This window comes from Puma concolor, chromosome B3 (genome assembly GCF_028749965.1).
Source record: "Puma concolor isolate L17-30 chromosome B3, mPumCon1.1.hap2, whole genome shotgun sequence".
NCBI lineage: Eukaryota > Metazoa > Chordata > Mammalia > Carnivora > Felidae > Puma > Puma concolor.
Genome location: NC_141672.1, coordinates 130,526,416 through 130,546,346, shown reverse-complemented (window position 1 = coordinate 130,546,346; position 19,931 = coordinate 130,526,416). Strand labels below are relative to the sequence as shown.

Sequence of the window (19,931 nt, the reverse complement as noted above, 5' to 3'; positions counted from 1 at the left end):
GAAGGTTTTTAATGTTTATTCATTTTTTGAGAGAGAGACAGAGCATGAGCAGGGGTGGGGGCAGGGGGCAGAGAGAGAGGGAGACACAGAATCTGAAGCAGGCTCTAGGCTCTGAGCTGTGAGCACAGAGCCCAACGTGGGGCTTGAACCCATGAACTGCAAGATCATGGCCTGAGCCGAAGTTGGACGCTTAACCGACTGAGCCACCCAGGTGCCTCAAGGAACTGAATTTTTAATTTAACTGTATTGACTGTAATTACAAGCGCCTGGTGTTTCCCATGTTCCACAGTACAGGTCTGTGTGCCTTGGGAGAGGTGTTTTGGGCTGATTGGTAGGTGGTCCCTTGCTGAGAGCTTTCTAGGCACGGGACCTCTGGAGAGATGGGAGATGTTGTGTATGTTGGTTCCTCACCCACCAGTTTACTCTGACTCTTCAGATCCAGGCCACATTTTCTGAAAAGTTTGCTGTGAAATTTCAAGTGCTGATTCTTTTCAGCAAATTTTCTAGCAGTCTTCACGCATAGACTGGGAGAGGTATTGGTGTTATGAGAGAGAAGATTACTCTTGAACTTGAGCTTAGGATTCTGTCATGGTAAATAGCCTGTGAAGTATCTTTTATTCTTTATACATTCTGAGTATCTTTGTGTTCTTGCTGTCATTTTTGTCTTAACTTCTCACTAGAGACTCCTGGTTTTATTAGCGTGACTGCCTTCGGGAAGGCATATTATATACATAAATGCCTCAGCTCCTTTTGTTAAATACCTCACTCGGCAGTTAACAGCATCAACTAGAGCTAGGCGGCCCAAGCTCAAGCCCTGACTCTGCCACGTGTCAGCTTGGGCAGGTTACCCAACTGCTCTGTGCCCCAGTGTCCTCTTGTTAGCATTAGGATAATTATATCTGTTTTACAGGCTTGTCATGTGGATTAAATGAGTTAATATTTATAATGCACTTAAAACAGTGCCTGGCACATTTTAATGGCTATGTGTACTTTTCTAAATAAAATAATTAAACGGGAGTGGATGAACAGCAAAGGCTGGCTTGCTTCCAATAGAGCGAATCCCCTAGATTCTTATTCTCCCCTTGCTTCCTAATTTCAGCTCGGTGGACTCTTCTGTAGTCTGCATATGGAGACCCAAGGAGGGATGGGGGGCGCTGCCCTTTCCCATCAGCCTCAGAGCTGCTGAGTTACAGCACAGAGTGCTTCTGGGGAGCAAGACTGTTGAGTTACAGAGAAAACTCACAGGTACCTTTAAAATTAGGGGCACGTGGAAAGAGTTACGGGGTTGCCTCTTCGTATTTGAGATCTCCTGCTACACGTAGAGTGGAGCTGTGTACCTGGTAGGCCCTCAGGAAATGTGGGTCAGCTGGTTGACTGGTGGTTGGTGGCCGAGCAAACTTGGTATGCTTTTCAGAAGTGAAGGGCCATCAACCTTTTGAAGGCTACGGTATCGTTGTGTTCAGGTGCCTCAACATAGTCCATTCCTTGTTGACTCTCCAGTGATGTTTCCTGCCAAAACCAAAGTTAACGTTTCTGCTTGACCTGTGCATCATTTATTAGATTTTCTTTTCCTAGTGAGTAATTATCTGTTAGAAGAACCAACTGTAACTGATGCTTTTTGGAGCTCTCTACTGAGCTCTCTTGAAAGCCAGAGTGAAGGAAGGTCGGATAGTTCAGGGAGCACTAAGTCAAATCTGCAAGCTCCTTCTGGCCTCCACAACACCATTGAGCACCAGGCACCGAGCTGTTGGCTTCTAATCTGAGACCCCTGAGGTATAAGGATGGCAGAAATGCCACTTGGTGGTCTTTATTCAAGTCTCTTCTACTGTTCATTGCACCATTGTGACTAGAAGCAGTTTATTTAAGTTAGAAGAGCTCAAGACAGTTATAATCCTATGGAATCTAAACGCTACTGTGGCTTTTTAGAAAAATTGCCATAAAAACTCTGATACAAACCGCATAGAAACAGAACAGGTCGAGTGGCTTAGGTATAAACTAGTATCTGCTGGTGCCTTGTTGACTGTGGGTAGAGGCAGAAACCATGAAGAACTGCTGGTACTGTTCACCTGCAACCAGACTTCCAGAAACTTCTGTTTCCTAGAATGGCTGGAACTCGACATGGTCTCCTCCAGAAAACCAGTCAAGTGAAGGAGCAGCTTCTTTGTGCCCTGGAACAAGAATGTGGATCACTTTGCAGGAGGAAAGATGTTTCCAGCTTAGAGAAGCCAGTTTCTGTTCTTTTAGTTCTTTTACTTGGAAGAAAAAACGAGAAAGTGAACAACGGAACAATGCAGGTGTGACTGATCACAGGTAGAAATGGTAGTGGAGACAGTTTGCAGCAGACACCCATTTGTTGGTAGGGAGAGGTCCATTTAGGGCTGAGTCCCTGGATGAGGAGTTAAACAGCCCCTTGCACCAAAGCCAAGGCTCGGGTGAGGCAAGTAGGGTGCGGGTGCCTAGGGCACAAAATTTAAGGAAAAACTCATTTTCAGGATCATGCAAATGAACACAGGTAACTAAAGGAGAATAATTTGCACATAGCGTCAAACACCATTACGGAGCAAAGAGGATCCTGGAAGCTCTGGTCTATGGAAATGGGCTCAAATTCTCCAGCCTGAGGGAAGAGCAGAACATTGTAGGAATGTTTGCCCAATTCAAAAAAGAAAGTAAACATTTATGAATAAAAAAAGGGCAAGCACAAGAAAATGTTAAAACAGGTACAGTATTAAACGTGGATAAAGACTATTTCATCAGTAAAGTTTACCCTGAGGATATGGTTAAATAATAACCAAACTCAGCCTGAGCTATTCGATTGTAATCCAGTGCTCTTTTACCCCTTATCATCTCCCTGTGCCATAATGTAAATTCCCCTCCCTCCTCAACATACCTACTGACGAAGGAGTTATTCGGAATGTAAAATCTTTGAAGAGAGAGGAATTCCACAGGAAAGCTGAACCTCAGGCATTGACCAGCAAGAACATTTAAACTTATGGGGGGACAAAAAGGGATTTTAATTACCTGCATGCCTGGAATTTTGTTTGGAGAGAAGTAGTGAGGAACTTAGTTTCAGGGGAAAGCCTACTTCTTCATGCTCAGGCACAGATCACACATGTGGTCGCCATGGACTTTCTTCAGCCAGCCACCTCTGCAGGAGAAGGCCTCAGGACTGAACAGAACTGGTACCTGCAGCTCCTTGTGCACAAGGGTGTGGAAATTGGAAGAAGGTTTTAGAGAACAGAGTCAAGTCAGAGTAGAGAGGGCAGTAAACAAGATGTCTCCCTGCTGGAGAGCGCCACTTGAACAAGATGACTCCCTGTTGGAGAGCGCCCCCTGAGAGGAGGCTGCCTCCATGTCTGATAGGCTGGACTGTTTGAAGAACGGGTGCCGTGTTGTGCTGCCTGCCGAGGAAATCCTTCAATTGTAAGGCTTACCCTTTCTGCACAAGAAAGAAATGTTCCGAAGGCAAAGTGGAATCAAAGACTTGTGCAAGCAGCAAGGTCAAGAGCTATTGGAGAGGTTGCGCTCGTCACCCATTCCTTACTTTGCCAGTGACATCCACGTCTATACTTACTGTGTGGAATCTACCTCTGCAGAGCTGCTATTTCATTAAGGCATTAGACAGGCAAGATTTTACCACCACCATCAAATATTTTCGTTAGTTTTAAAAGAGCAATCATAGTTAAATTGCCTGTCTGATAATTCCAGCATCTGTGTCATAGCTGAGTCTGCTCTGATGCTTGGCTTTGTCTCTTCCGACTGTTGTTTTTTCTTGCCTTTTAGCCTGTCTTGTAATTTTTTATTGAAGCCAGGCATGATGGATCAGGTAACAGGAACTGAGGTAAATAGGCCTTTAAATGTCAGGTTCTGTGTTAACCTGGTGAGGAGCTGGGCTGTGTGCTGTGTCTGCCAAGGCCGTAGGTGCCGGAGGCTTCAAACTCCTGTGTCCTTGCTTTTGTCTCCCCTCTTGACTTTGGGCTTCTCGGAAGTGTTGGCGTCTCGCGGCTCTTTCACATGCACCTGTAGTCCACTGTCCCCACACTGGACCCCTGTTGCTGTGGAGGCAGGGTGTGGGGAGGATAGCAGTCTACAGTCTACAGATGAAGATCTCAGTGTATCCAGGGGCCTGTGTCCCTGGGCTGTGGCCTTCATAAGTGTTTCTTAGTTTGCCCCCTCGAGCCCCCGCATCTTTCTCCTCCTCAACACGTACACCCCTTGGTGAGACCGAAAGCCTGTTGGGGGCTGAAGTCAGAGAAATGTTCTTTCTCCAGGTGGGATAAGACTCTGGTAATGTCTTTCCTTGTAGAGAACAGGCCTTTGTTATGGAGAAGGTTCTGGGCATAGGTCATATGGTTATTCTTGCCCTCCCTTGCTAGAACCACAAAGGGGTTTTTATCAGCTATTCACTGTGAGAACCTGGTGGGGCTCCTGAGTAAAACTGAGAGAACAGGTGGGGGCTCTCACTGTCAGGCCAGTCCACACACAGCCTCAGGTAATTCATCAAAATTATCATTTAAGTGTTTCTGCCAGTTCAGGGCTCTGACGTCTTCTGCACCAGGCACACACATCTCCGCAGTGACTCTCTGGATTTGTTCCTCTCTCCTGATTCTGTGATGGACGTTTGCCCTGGGAGGTCTGTTCACGGGTGGGCTGGTCCAAGAGAAGTCATTGATTTTGAGCTTGTTCAGCTTTTCCTTCTTATGAGGATGGGAGTGATGACTTCCAAGCTCTTGACATGTTTGGGAGCTGAAACTGAAAGTCTGTTCATTAGTTTTATCATTGTTACTTACAATGTGAAAAACCATCCTATCCGTGGTCATTTGGGCTGAGTGGTGATTTGCCCACTGGAATTGAGGGCACATCTCTCCCATTTACCATTCTGAAGACCTCTCAGCTCTGCCTGTGTCAGAGGTGCTATTAAATTAGGTGTATCTAATGGTGGAGAGAGGGGCTAATGGGTTCTTGACCCTGTCTGTGTCTGACTTGCCTAAAAACACTTGGGCAAGCTGCTGGGCCTCCCCACTCCCCCTGGTTCTCAGTGCCCCACCTCTGAACCATGGGGGGATCAGACCATAGTCTCTGGGGTCTCTCCCTTCTTAAAATTCTTGCCAGTAACCACTCTTAAAGGGGATGGTTTCCTGCTGCTTGAGATTTTATTTTACAATTTATGTGCAACAGTGCAGACTCCCCGGGGGTCCTCGAGACCGTTTTAGGTGCCCACGCAGGCAAAACAGATTTCCTAGCAACGCTACGTGATTTGCCTCTTTCACTGCCCTGACATTTGACTGGGTGTGAATGCAACAGTAGGTGAACCTGCTGGCTCCTCAGGCCATGGCCCCCAAGGGTACCAGCAGTCCTGGTGCTCTTCACCGCCGGGCAATCTCACTAAAGAAGATTCCAGTTCCATTTAGGGATGTCTTTGACGAAGCAGTAAAATTAATCCCATTAAATCTGATCCCTCTGCATGTGTGCCTTTTTAATATTCTGTGGAATGGAGATGGAAAGTATTCTTACTGAGTTGCAGAGTGCTGTGATTGAACTGAGGAAACGCACTCCTTTGAGTTGTTTGAGCTACACCAGCAGCTTTTGTGTGTGTGGAACACCCATTTTTACCTGGAAGGGCGACTGACAGCCACACTTACAGCCATTTCACCTTGGATATTTGGCAGACATTTCCTTGTCACCCTAAGGGAAACAACTGACAGTATTTATGGCAAGCCATAAAATCTGAGCTTTCAAGTGAAAATTAGAATTTTGAAAAGCTTGTGTTTGCTACTGTGACTTTGGTACGTTCCCAATACGTAAAGACTTTTTTGAGATCAGCAGTGATACTAACAAAAGTGATTTTTTGATACTGTATAATGAAATGGGCCACCATTTGGAAGATCTCATAACGTAGTGAACTGTTCAAAGGGCAAGATGGACCAATGGATTTTAATGTGAAAGAGTACAAAAGGTTCATTGATTTTGTTTCAGATTTCCTATTGCAACTAACCTTTAAAAAAAATAACACTTGTCGAATTTTGGTGAAGTATCAAAGATGATGATTATCTTAAAAGGCTGTGAAAATATTCCTTCCCTTTCCAGTTATGTGAGGCTGGGTGTTCTTCACTTAACTTCAATCAACACCGCATATCACAACAATGCAGGAGCAGATCTCTGAATCCAGCTGTCTTCTATGGAGCCAGACTTTAAGAGATAATTTGCAAAAACATGTAAAACAGTGCCACTCTTCTCGTGAAACCTTTTTTATCTTGGAAAGCAGCTTCTTTTTCCCCACAAAATTTACTTCAAGTGATGATGAATTTATATTACTGTTATTTTTATTTTATTTATTTTGTTGTATTTTTTTAAGATTTTATTTTTTAAGTAATCTCTACATGCAACGTGGGGCTTGAAGTCAAAACCCCGAGATCAAGAGTCACAAGTTCCACTGACTGAGCCAGCCAGGCGCCCCCCACCCCATATTACTGTTATTTTTAAATGAATCAATGAATACGTTTTAAATTTCTCAATCTTCATTTCTAAGTGTGGCAAATACTGATAGATGTAACCCACACAACAAAAATTATTTGAGGTACTCCAATTTTAAGAGTGCATAAAGGCCATAAAACTTAAAAACTTTGAGACCTAATGATGTATAACCTCTCTATTCAAATTTTTAAGGACACCTTGTTAGCCTAGTGTTTTCAGATTTGGTGAATCTCTGATATATTTCTCTTTGCAGTTACAGTTTCTCTTTCTCTGTGATCACATAAAACAACGCCTGGATAAAATGAAATGCTTTAAATTACGACTTGCCCTATGCCAGCATATTTACAATTTAGGATCTCTAGAGATCAGTGTTTGCTGAAGTGTGTCTGTAAAACTGTGGTTCTATCAGATGCATGAGGGCAAACAGATTCATTATTCAGATTAATTTGGAGGATTAGTAAGTACCCTGGACTCTAGATCCCACTTCTAGAGAGCAGCATATCCAAGGCGCAAGAAGTCCAGTAAATTAGCCATTTTATTTTGTTCACTAAACAGCTGAACAAATTACACAGCATCTTTTATTCCTGTGGCAAGCTCTGGTATAGATTTTTTCTTACGGCAAAGAATATGCTATTTGGGTTTGTGTTTACTGTCCTAAGGAGTCCAAGTTGATGCAGCGATCTGTGTTTCCAGTAGATGCTGTTCATAGACCTGAAGCAACCACTCAGTATGCTTCAGTGGTGCGTAAAAGATAGGACTGGGTTGTATTTCAAATTGTATAATTTAAGAAATTAAATGGCTTATATTTCTGAAAAAAAGATTAGGTAGAAGGGAAATGAATTGGGTAAATTGTTTTGGTGGAGACTTAAATCTGTCAAGTACGTAAGCTTGTTACTTTCTAGAACAGCATCACAGGTGTTTAAAAACACTGTTTTAGGGACGCCTGGATGGCTCAGTCAGTTGAGTGTCCGACTTCAGCTCAGGTCATGATTTCATGGTTCGTGGGTTCAAGCCCGGTGTCAGGCTCTGGGCTGACAGCTTGGAGCCAGTTTGGGATTCTGTGTCTCCCTCTTTCTCTGCCCCTCCTCCACTCCCACTCTGTCAATCTCTCTCTCAAAAATAAACAAACATTAAAAAAAAAAATTAAGAACACTGTTTTATAAACACTGCAGTAATCTAAAGTGTGTTTTTATTTAAATAGTCAAACACTATGTTTTAGCTGCAAAGTTAAAGTTCCAAAACAATTTCGAACTTTAAAAAGTAAGAATACAGGTCATGACTTTTTTTTTTAATTTTAAGAAAATTTTAGGCTGTGGTGTTCTCTGCTAAATCTAATGGAACGGCAGGCATGTCAGCAGATGATCACATAAAACAACACCTTTATATCAGGTGCCCTTATTCCTGTGTTTCTTTCAAATGCTTCTTTAATCAATTTCTTTGATTTTTTTTTTTTTTTTTTTTGGTAGGATGATATCAAAACAGTGTTACCTAGTATTACTCTTTGGAGAAATCATTTATGTAACACATTTTACCTAAGGTGATTTTTGATTATTGATTTTTTTTTCCCAAAGAAGTTGGGAATTTGCCAGACATCTACATTGTAGTCTTTAGGCTTTTCAGTACCAATTACTAAAATCACTTTTAGAAATAAATAGTACACAGTTCTAAATCAACTTATCCTACATTTTAAGGTTCTTTGATATAGAAAGTATTACCTTATTCTGACTTTTTTTCATGATACTAATTTTGCTTTCTGAATTTTTAAAAAATACTTATTTATTTTGAGAAAGAGAGTTTGTGCACATGTGTGCATGAGCCAGGGGAGGGAGAGAGAGAACCCCAAGCGGATCCACACTGTCAGCCCAGAGCCCATTGCAGGCCCAATGCTTGAACTCACAAACTCTAAGATCATGACCTAAGCCAAAATCAAGAGTCACTTAACCGACTGAACCACCTAGGTGCCCCTATATTGCACTCTGCTTTTTAACGTAGGCTTCTAGAGATTTGTCACTTGCTAGGAAGCAATATTTTGTTTGGTGCAAATGAAGAATGTAGGTCAAAGCTCACTTAGCCTGTGGAAAAAAATGTAACCAATGGACAGATGTCATCAAGGCTGATATTGTATATATTTGGATTCTAAGGCTTAAATTATTTTACAATACCATGGTTTTTATTTTAAGGCAAGGTAGAAATTGCCATTGTCCTATGAAGTAAGATTTGTTGAACGCATTTCGTTTTTTTTTTTTTAATATTTTTTAATGTTTATTTATTTTGAGAGAGAGAGAGAGAGAGAAGGTGTGAGCAGGGGAGGGGCAGAGCGAGAGGGATACACAGAATCAGAAGAAGGCTCTAGGCTCCGAACTGTCAGCACAGAGCCTGACCCAGGGCTCGAACTCATGAACTGTGAGATCATGACCTGAGACAAAGTCGGACGCTTAACCGATTGAGCCACCCAGCTGCCCCTGTTGAACACATTTCATACTGAGTCCCTGTGAAAGGAATTCAGAGAGAAGAGCAAAGGAATAAAACATGTTTATAGTAGGATTTTAAAATGGGAAGCTGAAGTAAAACAGAAGTATTGGGAGACCATTCCAGATGCTGACCTGAGGTGGGGACGTGCTTGAAGGGACAAGCTGGATTGTATAAAGCAGTCCAGAGGAAGCTCAGTCTTTCCTTGTGTTTCTTTCCACCCTCCCCTCTGAAATGTCCAGCCTCTTCTCCCTTTCTCCCAAAGAAGACTGGGACCTTTGTTGTGCTTTCATTTTCTTTACTTAGCTTCTACAAAAATGTTTTGCCTATCCTATCATAAATATGGTAATGGTGATATCAAAAGGAGGTGGTTTAGGACATTTAATTTTCTAAATTATGCTGCTGCCTGGTTTTGTAATTTATCCTAGACCAGACCCTTCAAAAGCTGATTTCCTACTTTAGACCAGCCCAATTATTACTAATGATGGGCTTCTTTACCAAATGGAAAGACTAATAGCCCTTTGAACTGTTATGCAATTCCATTGTAGTTTGTTAGTGTGAACACCTTATAGTGTTTCTGCATCTCCCCAAGTGTTTATGATTCCTTAAATTATACTCTTTTGTGAGATTCCCCCCCCCCCCAGGTCTCCCCTGTTACAATCCCTTGGACAAGGCAGTTGTTATTTAGTAGGGTAGGAATAATTTTTTGAGACACCTAATAAACACTGTGCACGTGCGTATTGAGGGTTTTTGTTTTTGGTTTTGGTTTTGGTTTTGTTCTCTTTATTCTCTTCCTCTGCCTTCTTCTCCTCTGCCACTGCTGCCTCCTCTCCCCTCACCCCTTTAATCCTTGGGCGGTGCATTTTTGAGTACATAGTAGGTGCTCCGTAAGTACTTTTGAGTGATGTATTGACAACAAAATAAGTACTTTTTTTCCATCATGACCTTCCATTCCTAAAATGATACTCCTGAAAAGATAGCTCCTTAGTCTTAGAAATAGCAGTAATTACAACAAGGAGTCCTTACCACTCCTTAACTATTTAGCCTGCTTTTCATGGCAAGATTAGTTCAGATCTGTATTTGTGTATTTGTGGCACCGTTGTAGAAGGACATCTCTCCTGTCATCACTGCACAGCTGTTTACACAAAGCTCTTACACCTCTGCTTGACTCGAGTCACGCAGTGATTTCCAGAGTGCCATTTCCATCATTTTGCCCAGGGTCTTTTCCCCGTAATGGATTACCAGTTGCTCCCATGGTGTCAGCTAGGTGTCTCACTATCTTAACACCAGGAAGATGGAGACCTCAGCTTCCAAGAAGAGTCCTCTTCTTTTCTGGGAAGGAGAAGTAGACGTTATCCTTACAAGTATTTACAAATTACCATTTTAATATTTATTTACCGAATACTTAAATAGCTCTTACTGTGCCATAAGCATGTTAGCAAAATTTACTTTTTATGCTGGTAGAAAGCCTGTGATGTAGGTGTTACTATCCTTGGTTCATGGATGAAGAATCTGAAGCAGGCGGCTGAGTAGCTTGCCTAGGACCACACAGATTGAAAGTGGTGGGGCTAGGACTCAGACCTGGGCCATCTTGCTCCAGCGTGGATGCTTTTAACCACCAAGATAAGACTCTCCCATTAAAGGCCATTCTGCAGACAGGGATTATACATGGTCAAGAAATTTCTAAAAAATCAGATTGTCCCAAGATAGGCAAAGATTGCCACAGCACAACAAACTGCTTAAGGAGAAGGAAAATCAGTAGCAAATTGAGTAAAACTGTCTGATATTTAGACATAGAAAGTACATCTCTCCCTGGGAAAGGCCCATATGGAGATACCTTCTGAGGATGATAGTATTTCTGTAGCTGCATCTCTTGGATTAAAGTTGCTAGCTTATCTTTGCCTTCTTGCATTTTATAATAGACAATGAGGAGAGCCAGTATTCTGGCTGCGGAATCTTCTTAACCAGATCATTAGGGCATTTACTACATTCCACGTTACAGCAGGGGACAGTGTTGCCAAACTTTCTGCCACTAATGAAAGATTCCCCTTTCCTCCAGCTTCTAGTAACATTTGAAACATTCTTTTAAGCCCTAACAGCCTCCTCAGAGCCCTTCCCTACCACCTGGTCCCACTGATAGAGCCACATATTTTAGATTTTTTTTTTTTTTTAATGGCAACACCCTGCTTCCGGGTCCCAGGATCTCAGTTATCGAATGCTACAAATTTTAGTGCCTTCACACAGTAATGGTGGATTATTTTGCTTCTCTGCTCCATCTGGAGTCACTTGACTGGGTCCTCTCCACTTTCAAAATGGTTCACTCCAATGGCTGGCAGTTTGGTGCTGGCAGTTGGGAGCTCAGCCAGGGCTGTTGGGCAGTGAGTGACCTCAGTTCCTTTTTATAGACTGCTTGGAGTTCTTCGTGGCATGGGGGTAGCTGTGTTCGCAGAGTGAATGTCCCAAGGGCCAGGTGAAAGCGTGTCCCCTTCTATGACTTAGCCATAGCAGTCACATAACATCACTTCTGCCATAGTTTCAAGGAAAGGGCACCTTAATGGTGGTAGTTCTCAGTCTGTACAAAAAGAGCATGAGGCATAGGCGAAGGTGTAGTTACTTTTGGAGAGCATGGTCTCCCACAAAACAAGACTATCAGAAGATCCCCATACATAATATTCCTTTGTCTCAATCCCTTCTTTTTTCCTTAGCTAAGCAAATTCCAGTAACATGGTTTTTCTACTTTGTTGGATGGTATGTTTTCATTTAAGTGCGCATGTATACTCATACATGTTAACTTTGTCCTCACCTGCTTTTTTTGCCTGAACACATTGAGCTTATTCCTTTTATTAATGTTCTGTTTGAAAAGAACCTGCCATCTATTAGCAAAATCAGATTCTTTGTTTCGAAAAAAAAGAAGGTTCATATCTAACTCCTATTCTGGTTTGCATTTGCAGATCAAATACTGTAAGCATTTATTGAAAAATGACAATGATAATTTATTCCCTTCCTAATGGTAGCCCATGAAGGGTGGTGAAAAATAATTCAAAACAGGTTAGAAAATGATTTGCTGTTGACATGGGTGGGTTTTGGAATAAGTTGGCTGGTTTATCCCTTATGGACAAGCCTGTTAAGTATTTATTCATTCAACTAGTATTTATGGAGTATTGTGTCAGGCACTGGGCTTCCTTGGCAGCCAGAAGTGGTGTTGCCCTCATGGAACATGTGACATAGTGAGGAAAGTGGGCATTAATAGATAGTCACCAAATAAATGTAAAATCATAACCTTATTAAGTGCTGTCGTAGAAGAGAGCTCTAGAGTATCTGATGGGGAACCTGACTTTGTCAATCCTAATGAAGTGCTTTTTTAGCAAAGATTTGGACAATGGAGAAGACAAGTCTTGGCGGGAGACACGTGAGTGTGTATGTGTCACAGCCTCACATAGATCCCAGGGCAGATATCCGTAGATACCCATGCACCTGTTTTACAGGCATTTCCAGGAAAGCAGTAGCTTCTGCGATTCTGTCAAGAGACCATGTCTTAAGCAACTCTTGGAAAGCACATGTTCATACAGGCTTTTTACAGAGCAGTTTAAGGAGCCCTTTTCATTTATGGAGAATTACTTAATTTTGAATAATGGCGATTGCTACAAACAAGGACAGTTCAAGTAAGGGGTATAAAGTACTAAGGATAGCAGTGGTTTCCCATGTAGGGCCTGGGGACCCCTGGAGTTCCACAAGACCCCTTCCCCATCTGAGGTCAGAACAGTTTCCAGAATACTGAGACATTACCTGCCTTTTTCATGTTCCTTCTTTCATGAGTGTAAGTGGACTTTTCCAGAGACGAGATGATGTGAATTCAGCACAGCAGATTGAATGTAGAAGCGTATATGAGAACTCCACTATCATCTATTAAGCCAGCCTGTTAAGAACTTTGCAAAAATGTGAAAGAATGTCATTCTTCATATTGTTTTTCTAAACGTTGTTATTTTTGTGCCGGTGTTATTTATGGCAACGTGTAATGAGCTTATTTTTATCTTTTTTTAATGAATACCTGTTTCTAAAATTTGCTTTACCTCCTAATTATTGATAGATACAACCCACATAGATGGAAGTTCTTTTGGGTCCTTGATAAATTTTTTAAATGCCAAGAGGTTTTGAGACCAATAAGTTGTGAGAACCGCTGAAGTATGGCATTCTACCTGACTTTGAGCATATTACTTAATCTCTCTGAGACGCAAGGAGTCTGTAAAATGGGGATGATGATCAAAGTACTTCCCTCATAAAAGGATGAAACGAGTTAGGGTATGTCAAGAGCTTAGAAGAGTACGTGGCCCGGAGTAAGCGTTTGGCATGTGAGCTTTTGTTATTATTACCATTTAATATGGAAGCAGAATTTATGTGAATCCAAACACGACTGAGGCACTGCTGCTTCGAATTCTTGCCTGTGTTTGTGGTCATCTAAGTCGTTTTGGTAAAATACAGTGTTCCAAAGCGAAAGAAATTGGTTTTGTAATTTTTCTTTTGAGTGGCAGCAGCGGTTTTCATTGGCACATGGCCAGGGTGTGAGGTTTGAAGACACACGGCTTCAGAATAGTGTGGAGTGCTTTCTCCGCCTGCCTCCCTGCCCTCGCAGTCCAGGCCCTCATGCCCACAGCCAAGGTGTGCCATGTCCGGAATCCTGGCGAGCAGGTGCGCCGATGTTGTTTGAGAAAGCTCCCCAGAGATCATGCTATCTCTAGGCTCCAGTGTCCTGGATGGTGAGCTGGAAGGAGGGGCCACACTAGACAGCATTTCATTCAGCCCCCTTACTTTTCAGATGGAGGAACTTTGGCCCGGAGGGATGATTTGTTCATATGGACTCACTCAGCATATTAGAGGCATCCCAGGATGAAAACCAGCATTCTGATTTGTAATGGAAAGAATACCAGCCTTAGAATCAAAAGAACTGTTTTTAGTCTCTGCTGAAAAGCCTTTGGTGGTCATCTGACATTGAGCAGTTTACTCCCATCCTTAAGACTTTGAGTCCTTATATTTGTAACATAGAGATGAAAATATCTATCCTCCCAAGGTTGTGAAAAGCATCAAATAAGACCTCCCACAAAGGTACCCGGGATGTGTCCTCTCAGTAAGAAGTCTGTCTGATCCTTTGCATGTGAAGTCCACAGAGGGGCGCATCCCTCTGAAATAAACAGTTGTTTTCAAAACTGAAAAGCCTGCCTTAAATACTGTACTTTGTAGCTTTGTAACAGTTTCTTTTTTTCTGTCTTTTTAGGACAGCCCAGAAACTTACAGGACCTGTGCCGAATTAAAATTCGACAATGTATAGGCCTTCAAAACCTAAAGCTACTTGACGAACTACCAATTGCCAAGGTCATGAAAGACTACTTAAAACACAAATTTGATGATATCTGATGTACACAGAACTGTGAGCAAGATTAGGAGTTATATTCCAGATACTTAAAAGGCTTTTTGCCTTGCACAAAGTATATCCTATGCAATTTCTGATTTGCTGTGAAGTCAGAAAGCAGGTATACACTTTTAGGTTTTTTGTTTGTTTGGTTGGTTTTCATGGTAGGGGAGGGATTTTTTTTATATATATATATATAAACACACACACAAACACACACACACACACACACACACACACACACACACACACACACACACACACATACACACACACACATCCCACATGCTTGAAGGTCTTAATTTGGTTTCTTGGTCCAAGTTTAAGAGGTCCAAGCTTTCTATACAATATTGCATTTACAAAACTTGTTTTTCCAAAATGACACAAGCAGGGCTGAAGTGGAGAATTTACCCTTTCCAAATTTATGGTTTCATGGGCGCGCACGATGGTATGAACCGGCAGAGCACTTGTTAAGGTTTGGAGGCACAGCTCCACCCGGGGTGGGGGGGTGGGGGGGACCCTGGGTTCTACTGGAAAATGCCCGAAGAAATTTTTAAAGTAATGCTGTCACCTCATTCATTTTTAATGAGTACAAATTGGCGGTTTCAAACTGTTCCTTTCCTAATTAATGTAGCTTTCGGATGACATAAATCCAGTACCTCTGCTTTCCTGTTGGTGTGCTCTTATTTTTTAACTTATTTTTTTAACAACTGTAGTACACTACCCGGAGACATTGGAACTCAACTTCTGTCTCTAGTTGAATCGTGCTTTTAAAAAAAAAAATTAATGGAAAAAGAAGATAACTTTATAAAGCCAGTGTGTTCTGTTTTTAAAACAGTGCCTCCGTGCAATACTCTTTCTGGTGTATTTTATCCATTATTTCACTTGATGTTTCTCATTCCACAACCGGCTCCAACATGCCCACAAGGACAGGAACCGCTACTTTTAATTTTAATTGCAGAACCATAGTGTGTCAGTTGCAATTTCCATTGTAAGCTTTGTCGTTCACTTTAAGCAGAAAATTTCATATCCTGGTGGTAGAGTCTTCCCTAAAAATAGCCCAAAATATTGTCAAACCATTTGGCTTTAACGGTTCAATAATTCGGGGTGGTTTCATGGTGTTTTCTTTTTTTCTTTTCTTTTTTTTCCTCTTCCCAGTTTAAAAAACGATTTCTAAAGGGTACAGTTTCGAATGGGTGCGCAGTTGTAAGTCTGGTTAATTCCTGTTATGCTAATTAAACATTTCCTATTCATTTTAAGGTTATGCACAGTGAAACTCTTCTGGACGGTCGTTTTATTTTCTGGGTTGATTGGGCATACGTTTGCAGTGTAAACATGGTTATGATAACGTGTAACACCGGGAAAGGTTCCAGAAGCATTAGGGATCTATGATGATGCCCTTAGAAATGTGTTCTGTGCTTGATTTGTCATCATATTGGTTTCAGAAGAACCTTTTCAAATATCCCAGTATTGTTCTTAGTGCTTTGGGAAATTTCAAAATATTTACACACTAGTAATAAATTTGTTATCAGAAGTTTACAAGATGAAGGGCTTCTCTTGTCTGAATTTCTAGTTTTAAGTCATTCAGTATAAAACGTTTTCATCTGGAAAGTGCAAGCAAGAATTAAGAATCTACTCTGGCTTTACATTTTTTAGAGAGCCAGCAGTGCCATTTTCTCAAGCACAAAGTCTGTTCTCTTGGATGCGGAGTAGCTTTGGTGTTGGAGTATCTGATCTGCTGTAGGCATTGCATAGGTTTATGAAGAACAAGAACGGGCAGCTTTGGAAACAATGATTTGGGGATTGCTGATGGGGTACATGGACTCTTTTGCGGGGAGCCAGTGAGAGCGTGGCCAGTTTTATAACCATTCCAAAACTAACTGGAACCTGATAGATAGAAATGGGTCATCTCCATCTTCCAAGAGAGAGAGTCCCTTTTGGAAGTCAACTGTGTTCTCATTCTTTTAACCAGTGCCCAAGTCAGAACTGAGACATACTTGCAGGATCAGGGGCATGGCATGGCCAGAAATGAATTGAGTGTTACTTCCCCCTCAAAGCCCAGGCCTTAGGGAGGCGAGGAGCCGGGAGGGCGCCTGGGACCCTGCACTCTGAGCAGGAATATTAACATTACCGTCACACAGGGCTTCTTTCCTCAAACGTGTGTATTCATTTATTCAGGTAGATTAAAATGATTTCTTTCCCCAGCCATTTGGAGGTTTCCAAACTAAGTTAGCCACTGAGTTTGAGTCAGGGAATTCCAAGTAAGAAGATCAGATTAAGGTAAATTCTTTGTTCTGTATTGCTGCTGCAACTTCGGAAAAAAATTATGAGAGCTCTTCCTGGAATTGAAATTTCTATTTAATGAAGAAGTGGATAATTCCATTGTTTATTGTTTGAAGTTTGATTTACCTGGAAGCTTAAAGAGAATGTTTTGGTTTTGTTAGTGAAATCCCAATCACATACCCTATTCAACCACAACTAAAACTTCAGTCTCAAAGGTGGTAACCAGTAGAATACAGGGACAAACGTGCAGGTCCGCATTTGAATTTAATTGGCAGGGATGCATTCTGTGGTCACGTCATGAGTAGAGAGAACAAGTATTTTCAGAAGATCAACTGATTGGTTTTTCCTGAATCTTTACCACAGTGTTCCAAACATTATCAAATTTGTCACTGAGCCTTCTATGTTCCTTTTGGAATTTATTGTTTAAACCTATTCTTAAACCTTTATAAAAATATATTTGGCAAGTACACCAAAGAAACCAACTCATAAAAGATTATGATCATTAATGAACTGCCAACCTCATCTTTTGAAAACAGAAGATTTTTTTGTGTGTGTAAATATTTGTGTTTATAAATGTACAGCAGAGTTAAGAGTGTTTTTTAGGTTATTTAATTCCCATATTTCTAAACTATTTACTACAGAATAATCCACGCTTGTTAGTTTGGAGGACTTGACTGTTTTGTTTTTTTTTAATTCATTATCAGTCATGCTTGGAACAGCATTTCCGCTAGAGAATTCAATGTTCTGGCAGGAGAAAGAGTCCACATCTGGAGCCTGAGGAGTCTAGAGTGATTTGTCAGACGCACACCCTAAGAGACAAGAATGTATAGTTTCATTACCAGAGTGGACCGTATGCAAACAGATTCTAACTTCCCTGCAGGTTTGCTCAGTAGCCCAGAATGTGATTGGGATGAGGCCCTTTGCCCACAAATTTAGCTTTCATGTAACTCCTAGTGTTATATCATAATGTATTTTGTTCTTCCTTTGTAATGTAAGTTTTGCTTTGGGTCAATTTGAATTAAAAAAAAAAAAAAAAAACTTAAATCTGGTTTAAAACCCTTTCGGAATTGTGTTTTATTTCTAGTCTACCTTAGCTTTTTCATATTCTAGGCTGTTCGGTGAAAAGAAACGAAGATCTGTCTTTCATTCATCGGCATTTTAGATCATTGGGAACTGTATGGAGAGCATGATCCAGAAAACAGCATCAGTTTAGATCAGAGAAGGCAGTTCTTGCCCCCTCCCCCAATCACTTATTTCGCCGTGTTCTGCATGTACCACCACAAAAGAGTGTTGATTGAGCACCGAGCCCTTTTGGGCCCAATTCACCTCTGCCTCATGCCTGCCACACCTTGACTGAGCACAGAGTTCGGACCACATTGTTTCTAAGCACAGAACAGAATGATGAATTGGAGGTAGTTGATTAGTCTGCAGGAGATAGAAGCAAGACAACTCTGATTTCACACTTCCTTTATGTAATATAAACACAGTTTGATTCAGGAGAGACTTCACACTACTGTGAGTGACGGTGTGCTGAGGAAAAGGGAGGGCAGACAGTTGAGACGGAGCACCCCGATGCAGAAATAACCGATATTTTGCAACTAACTTTGTTGAGGACTTGTCCAGGGTTTGGCACAACCAAAGGCCAAGAATGGGACATTTGAAACCACTCCTAATGATCAGCAGGGGAGTTCAGATGTGAAAAATAGCTGTGTTGCTTGGAAATCTTGAGGTCATTCCTTTTCCAATATGATGTAAGTAGTGTTTTGTTTTTTCAGCTGACAATTTACAAAAATGGCTTACTAGCTATTGATAAAACAGATTATCTACTTGATAAAAAAATATTTCCACATCCCATGTAGCTGCGTTTCAGAGAAGAGAGAAAATGGATTTGTATCTGCTGCCTGTATTTATGTAACATAATGTAACTGTGTTCTCTTAACACGTCTTACAAATTTTGATGTTAGAACTTATATGAGCTTAAATACCAATAAAGATTTTAAATATCCACTGCCAGATATTTAGGCCCGAGTTGCTCTAGACTCCTAAGATACAAAGGTAATTGGTCTTTATTCGGTCATTAGTTATTTGGTCATTACCATTGAGATGTCTTAAGTGTTAGATAACTGAGGTGTCAAGTCGGCATATGGCGCTGCTGGATCTCATGACTTTTCTTGTACACTGCTGGTAAATAGTATTTAAACTTTTGTAAGTATATTTCTTTACTAAGGGATCATGATGCCTTTTATAGGTATTTCTTTATCTTCCAGAAGAACTCTGTGATTCCTGAGCGACAGTTAACATTCTGAATCCCATTTGGAAAGACTGAGGTGATCTGCGGGAAGGTCCTGTAAGAGATGGTCGGTGTGGGAATGAAACCCTGAGCTAGTGCTGCTTCTCCAGTGCTTGGTCTCTTGTCCTAAAGGAGTGTCACACTCAGTATTGAAATGTGCTCTTTTGTTTCATTCATTCGCTGACACCCAGAGTGCCTTGTGCTGCGTTTTCCATTGCGCATCCACAAACCATGCAATTTATCAATTCTGAAGATCCATTACGGGTAAAGGATCAGATTCCAGGGAATTACTCTCTTCTGTTGCAGATAGGACCTTAAAAAAAATTCATATAATTGTTTGTTGTTACTATAAATACGTTCTGAATCTTGGTTTATTCCAGCATCTTAAAAATCATGCTTAGCACATTTTTTATGTTTCCTTTTAATTAGGTAATTGTTTCACATTAGTTAAGTGTGACTTCTTTTACGTTACACTAAGTAGTAATGAAGTGATTCACTTTTCTCTGAAACAGTATTTTATGAATCAGAAAAGAAGTGGCTTAATTTGGACAACAGGACCTAGTTGAAGTTGAGAGACTCGGTCACGTGATGAGTAGGCTGTGCCTTTGTGACTGACACAGAGGTAATCCAGCTGCAGGGAGTTCCTATTTTATCTGGCAAACGGAGTCCTATTTTTCTTGCTGCTCAGGCTTGAAGCTAATGTTGCTTTTCTTCCTCTGATAGTGTTGGGTCAGGTCACTGCTCAGTTTTCTTTTTCTTTACTAAAAAAAAAAAAAAAAAAAAAAAAGACCATTTGTAGGGGTAGGGCATGGGTTTACAGTACATGACCATTTTGTATTTCTCTAGGGGCTTTCTAGGTTTTCCCTTTCTTAGTTCTGGCCACTTAACCCTTTAGCGAAGTACATACACGTGCACAAGGTATGGCCTTGGCCACACCAGGTTGCTTTTGTGTGCTGATTGTAGCGTTCCCAGATTGTTTTTCCTGCCTTACCTGGGTAGAATTCTAGCTTACTA

General features: G+C 41.3%; 1 protein-coding gene across 3 annotated transcripts in view; it reads left to right on the top strand.

Moving 5' to 3' along the window:
* Positions 1–14,839, top strand: part of ASB7 (ankyrin repeat and SOCS box containing 7) — a 49,142-nt gene extending 34,303 nt beyond the window's left edge. For 2 of the 3 annotated variants that reach the window (XM_086711410.1, XM_025919719.2), the window contains exon 6: positions 14,210–14,839. In XM_086711410.1, the coding sequence (XP_086567536.1) occupies positions 14,210–14,349 (140 nt within the window). In that variant the 3' untranslated portion in view covers positions 14,350–14,839. Of the gene's footprint in view, positions 1–1,099; positions 9,681–14,209 lie in introns of those variants that run through there. The other variant, XM_086711411.1, reaches the window with a different exon arrangement.
* Positions 14,840–19,931: the final 5,092 nt, after the last annotated feature.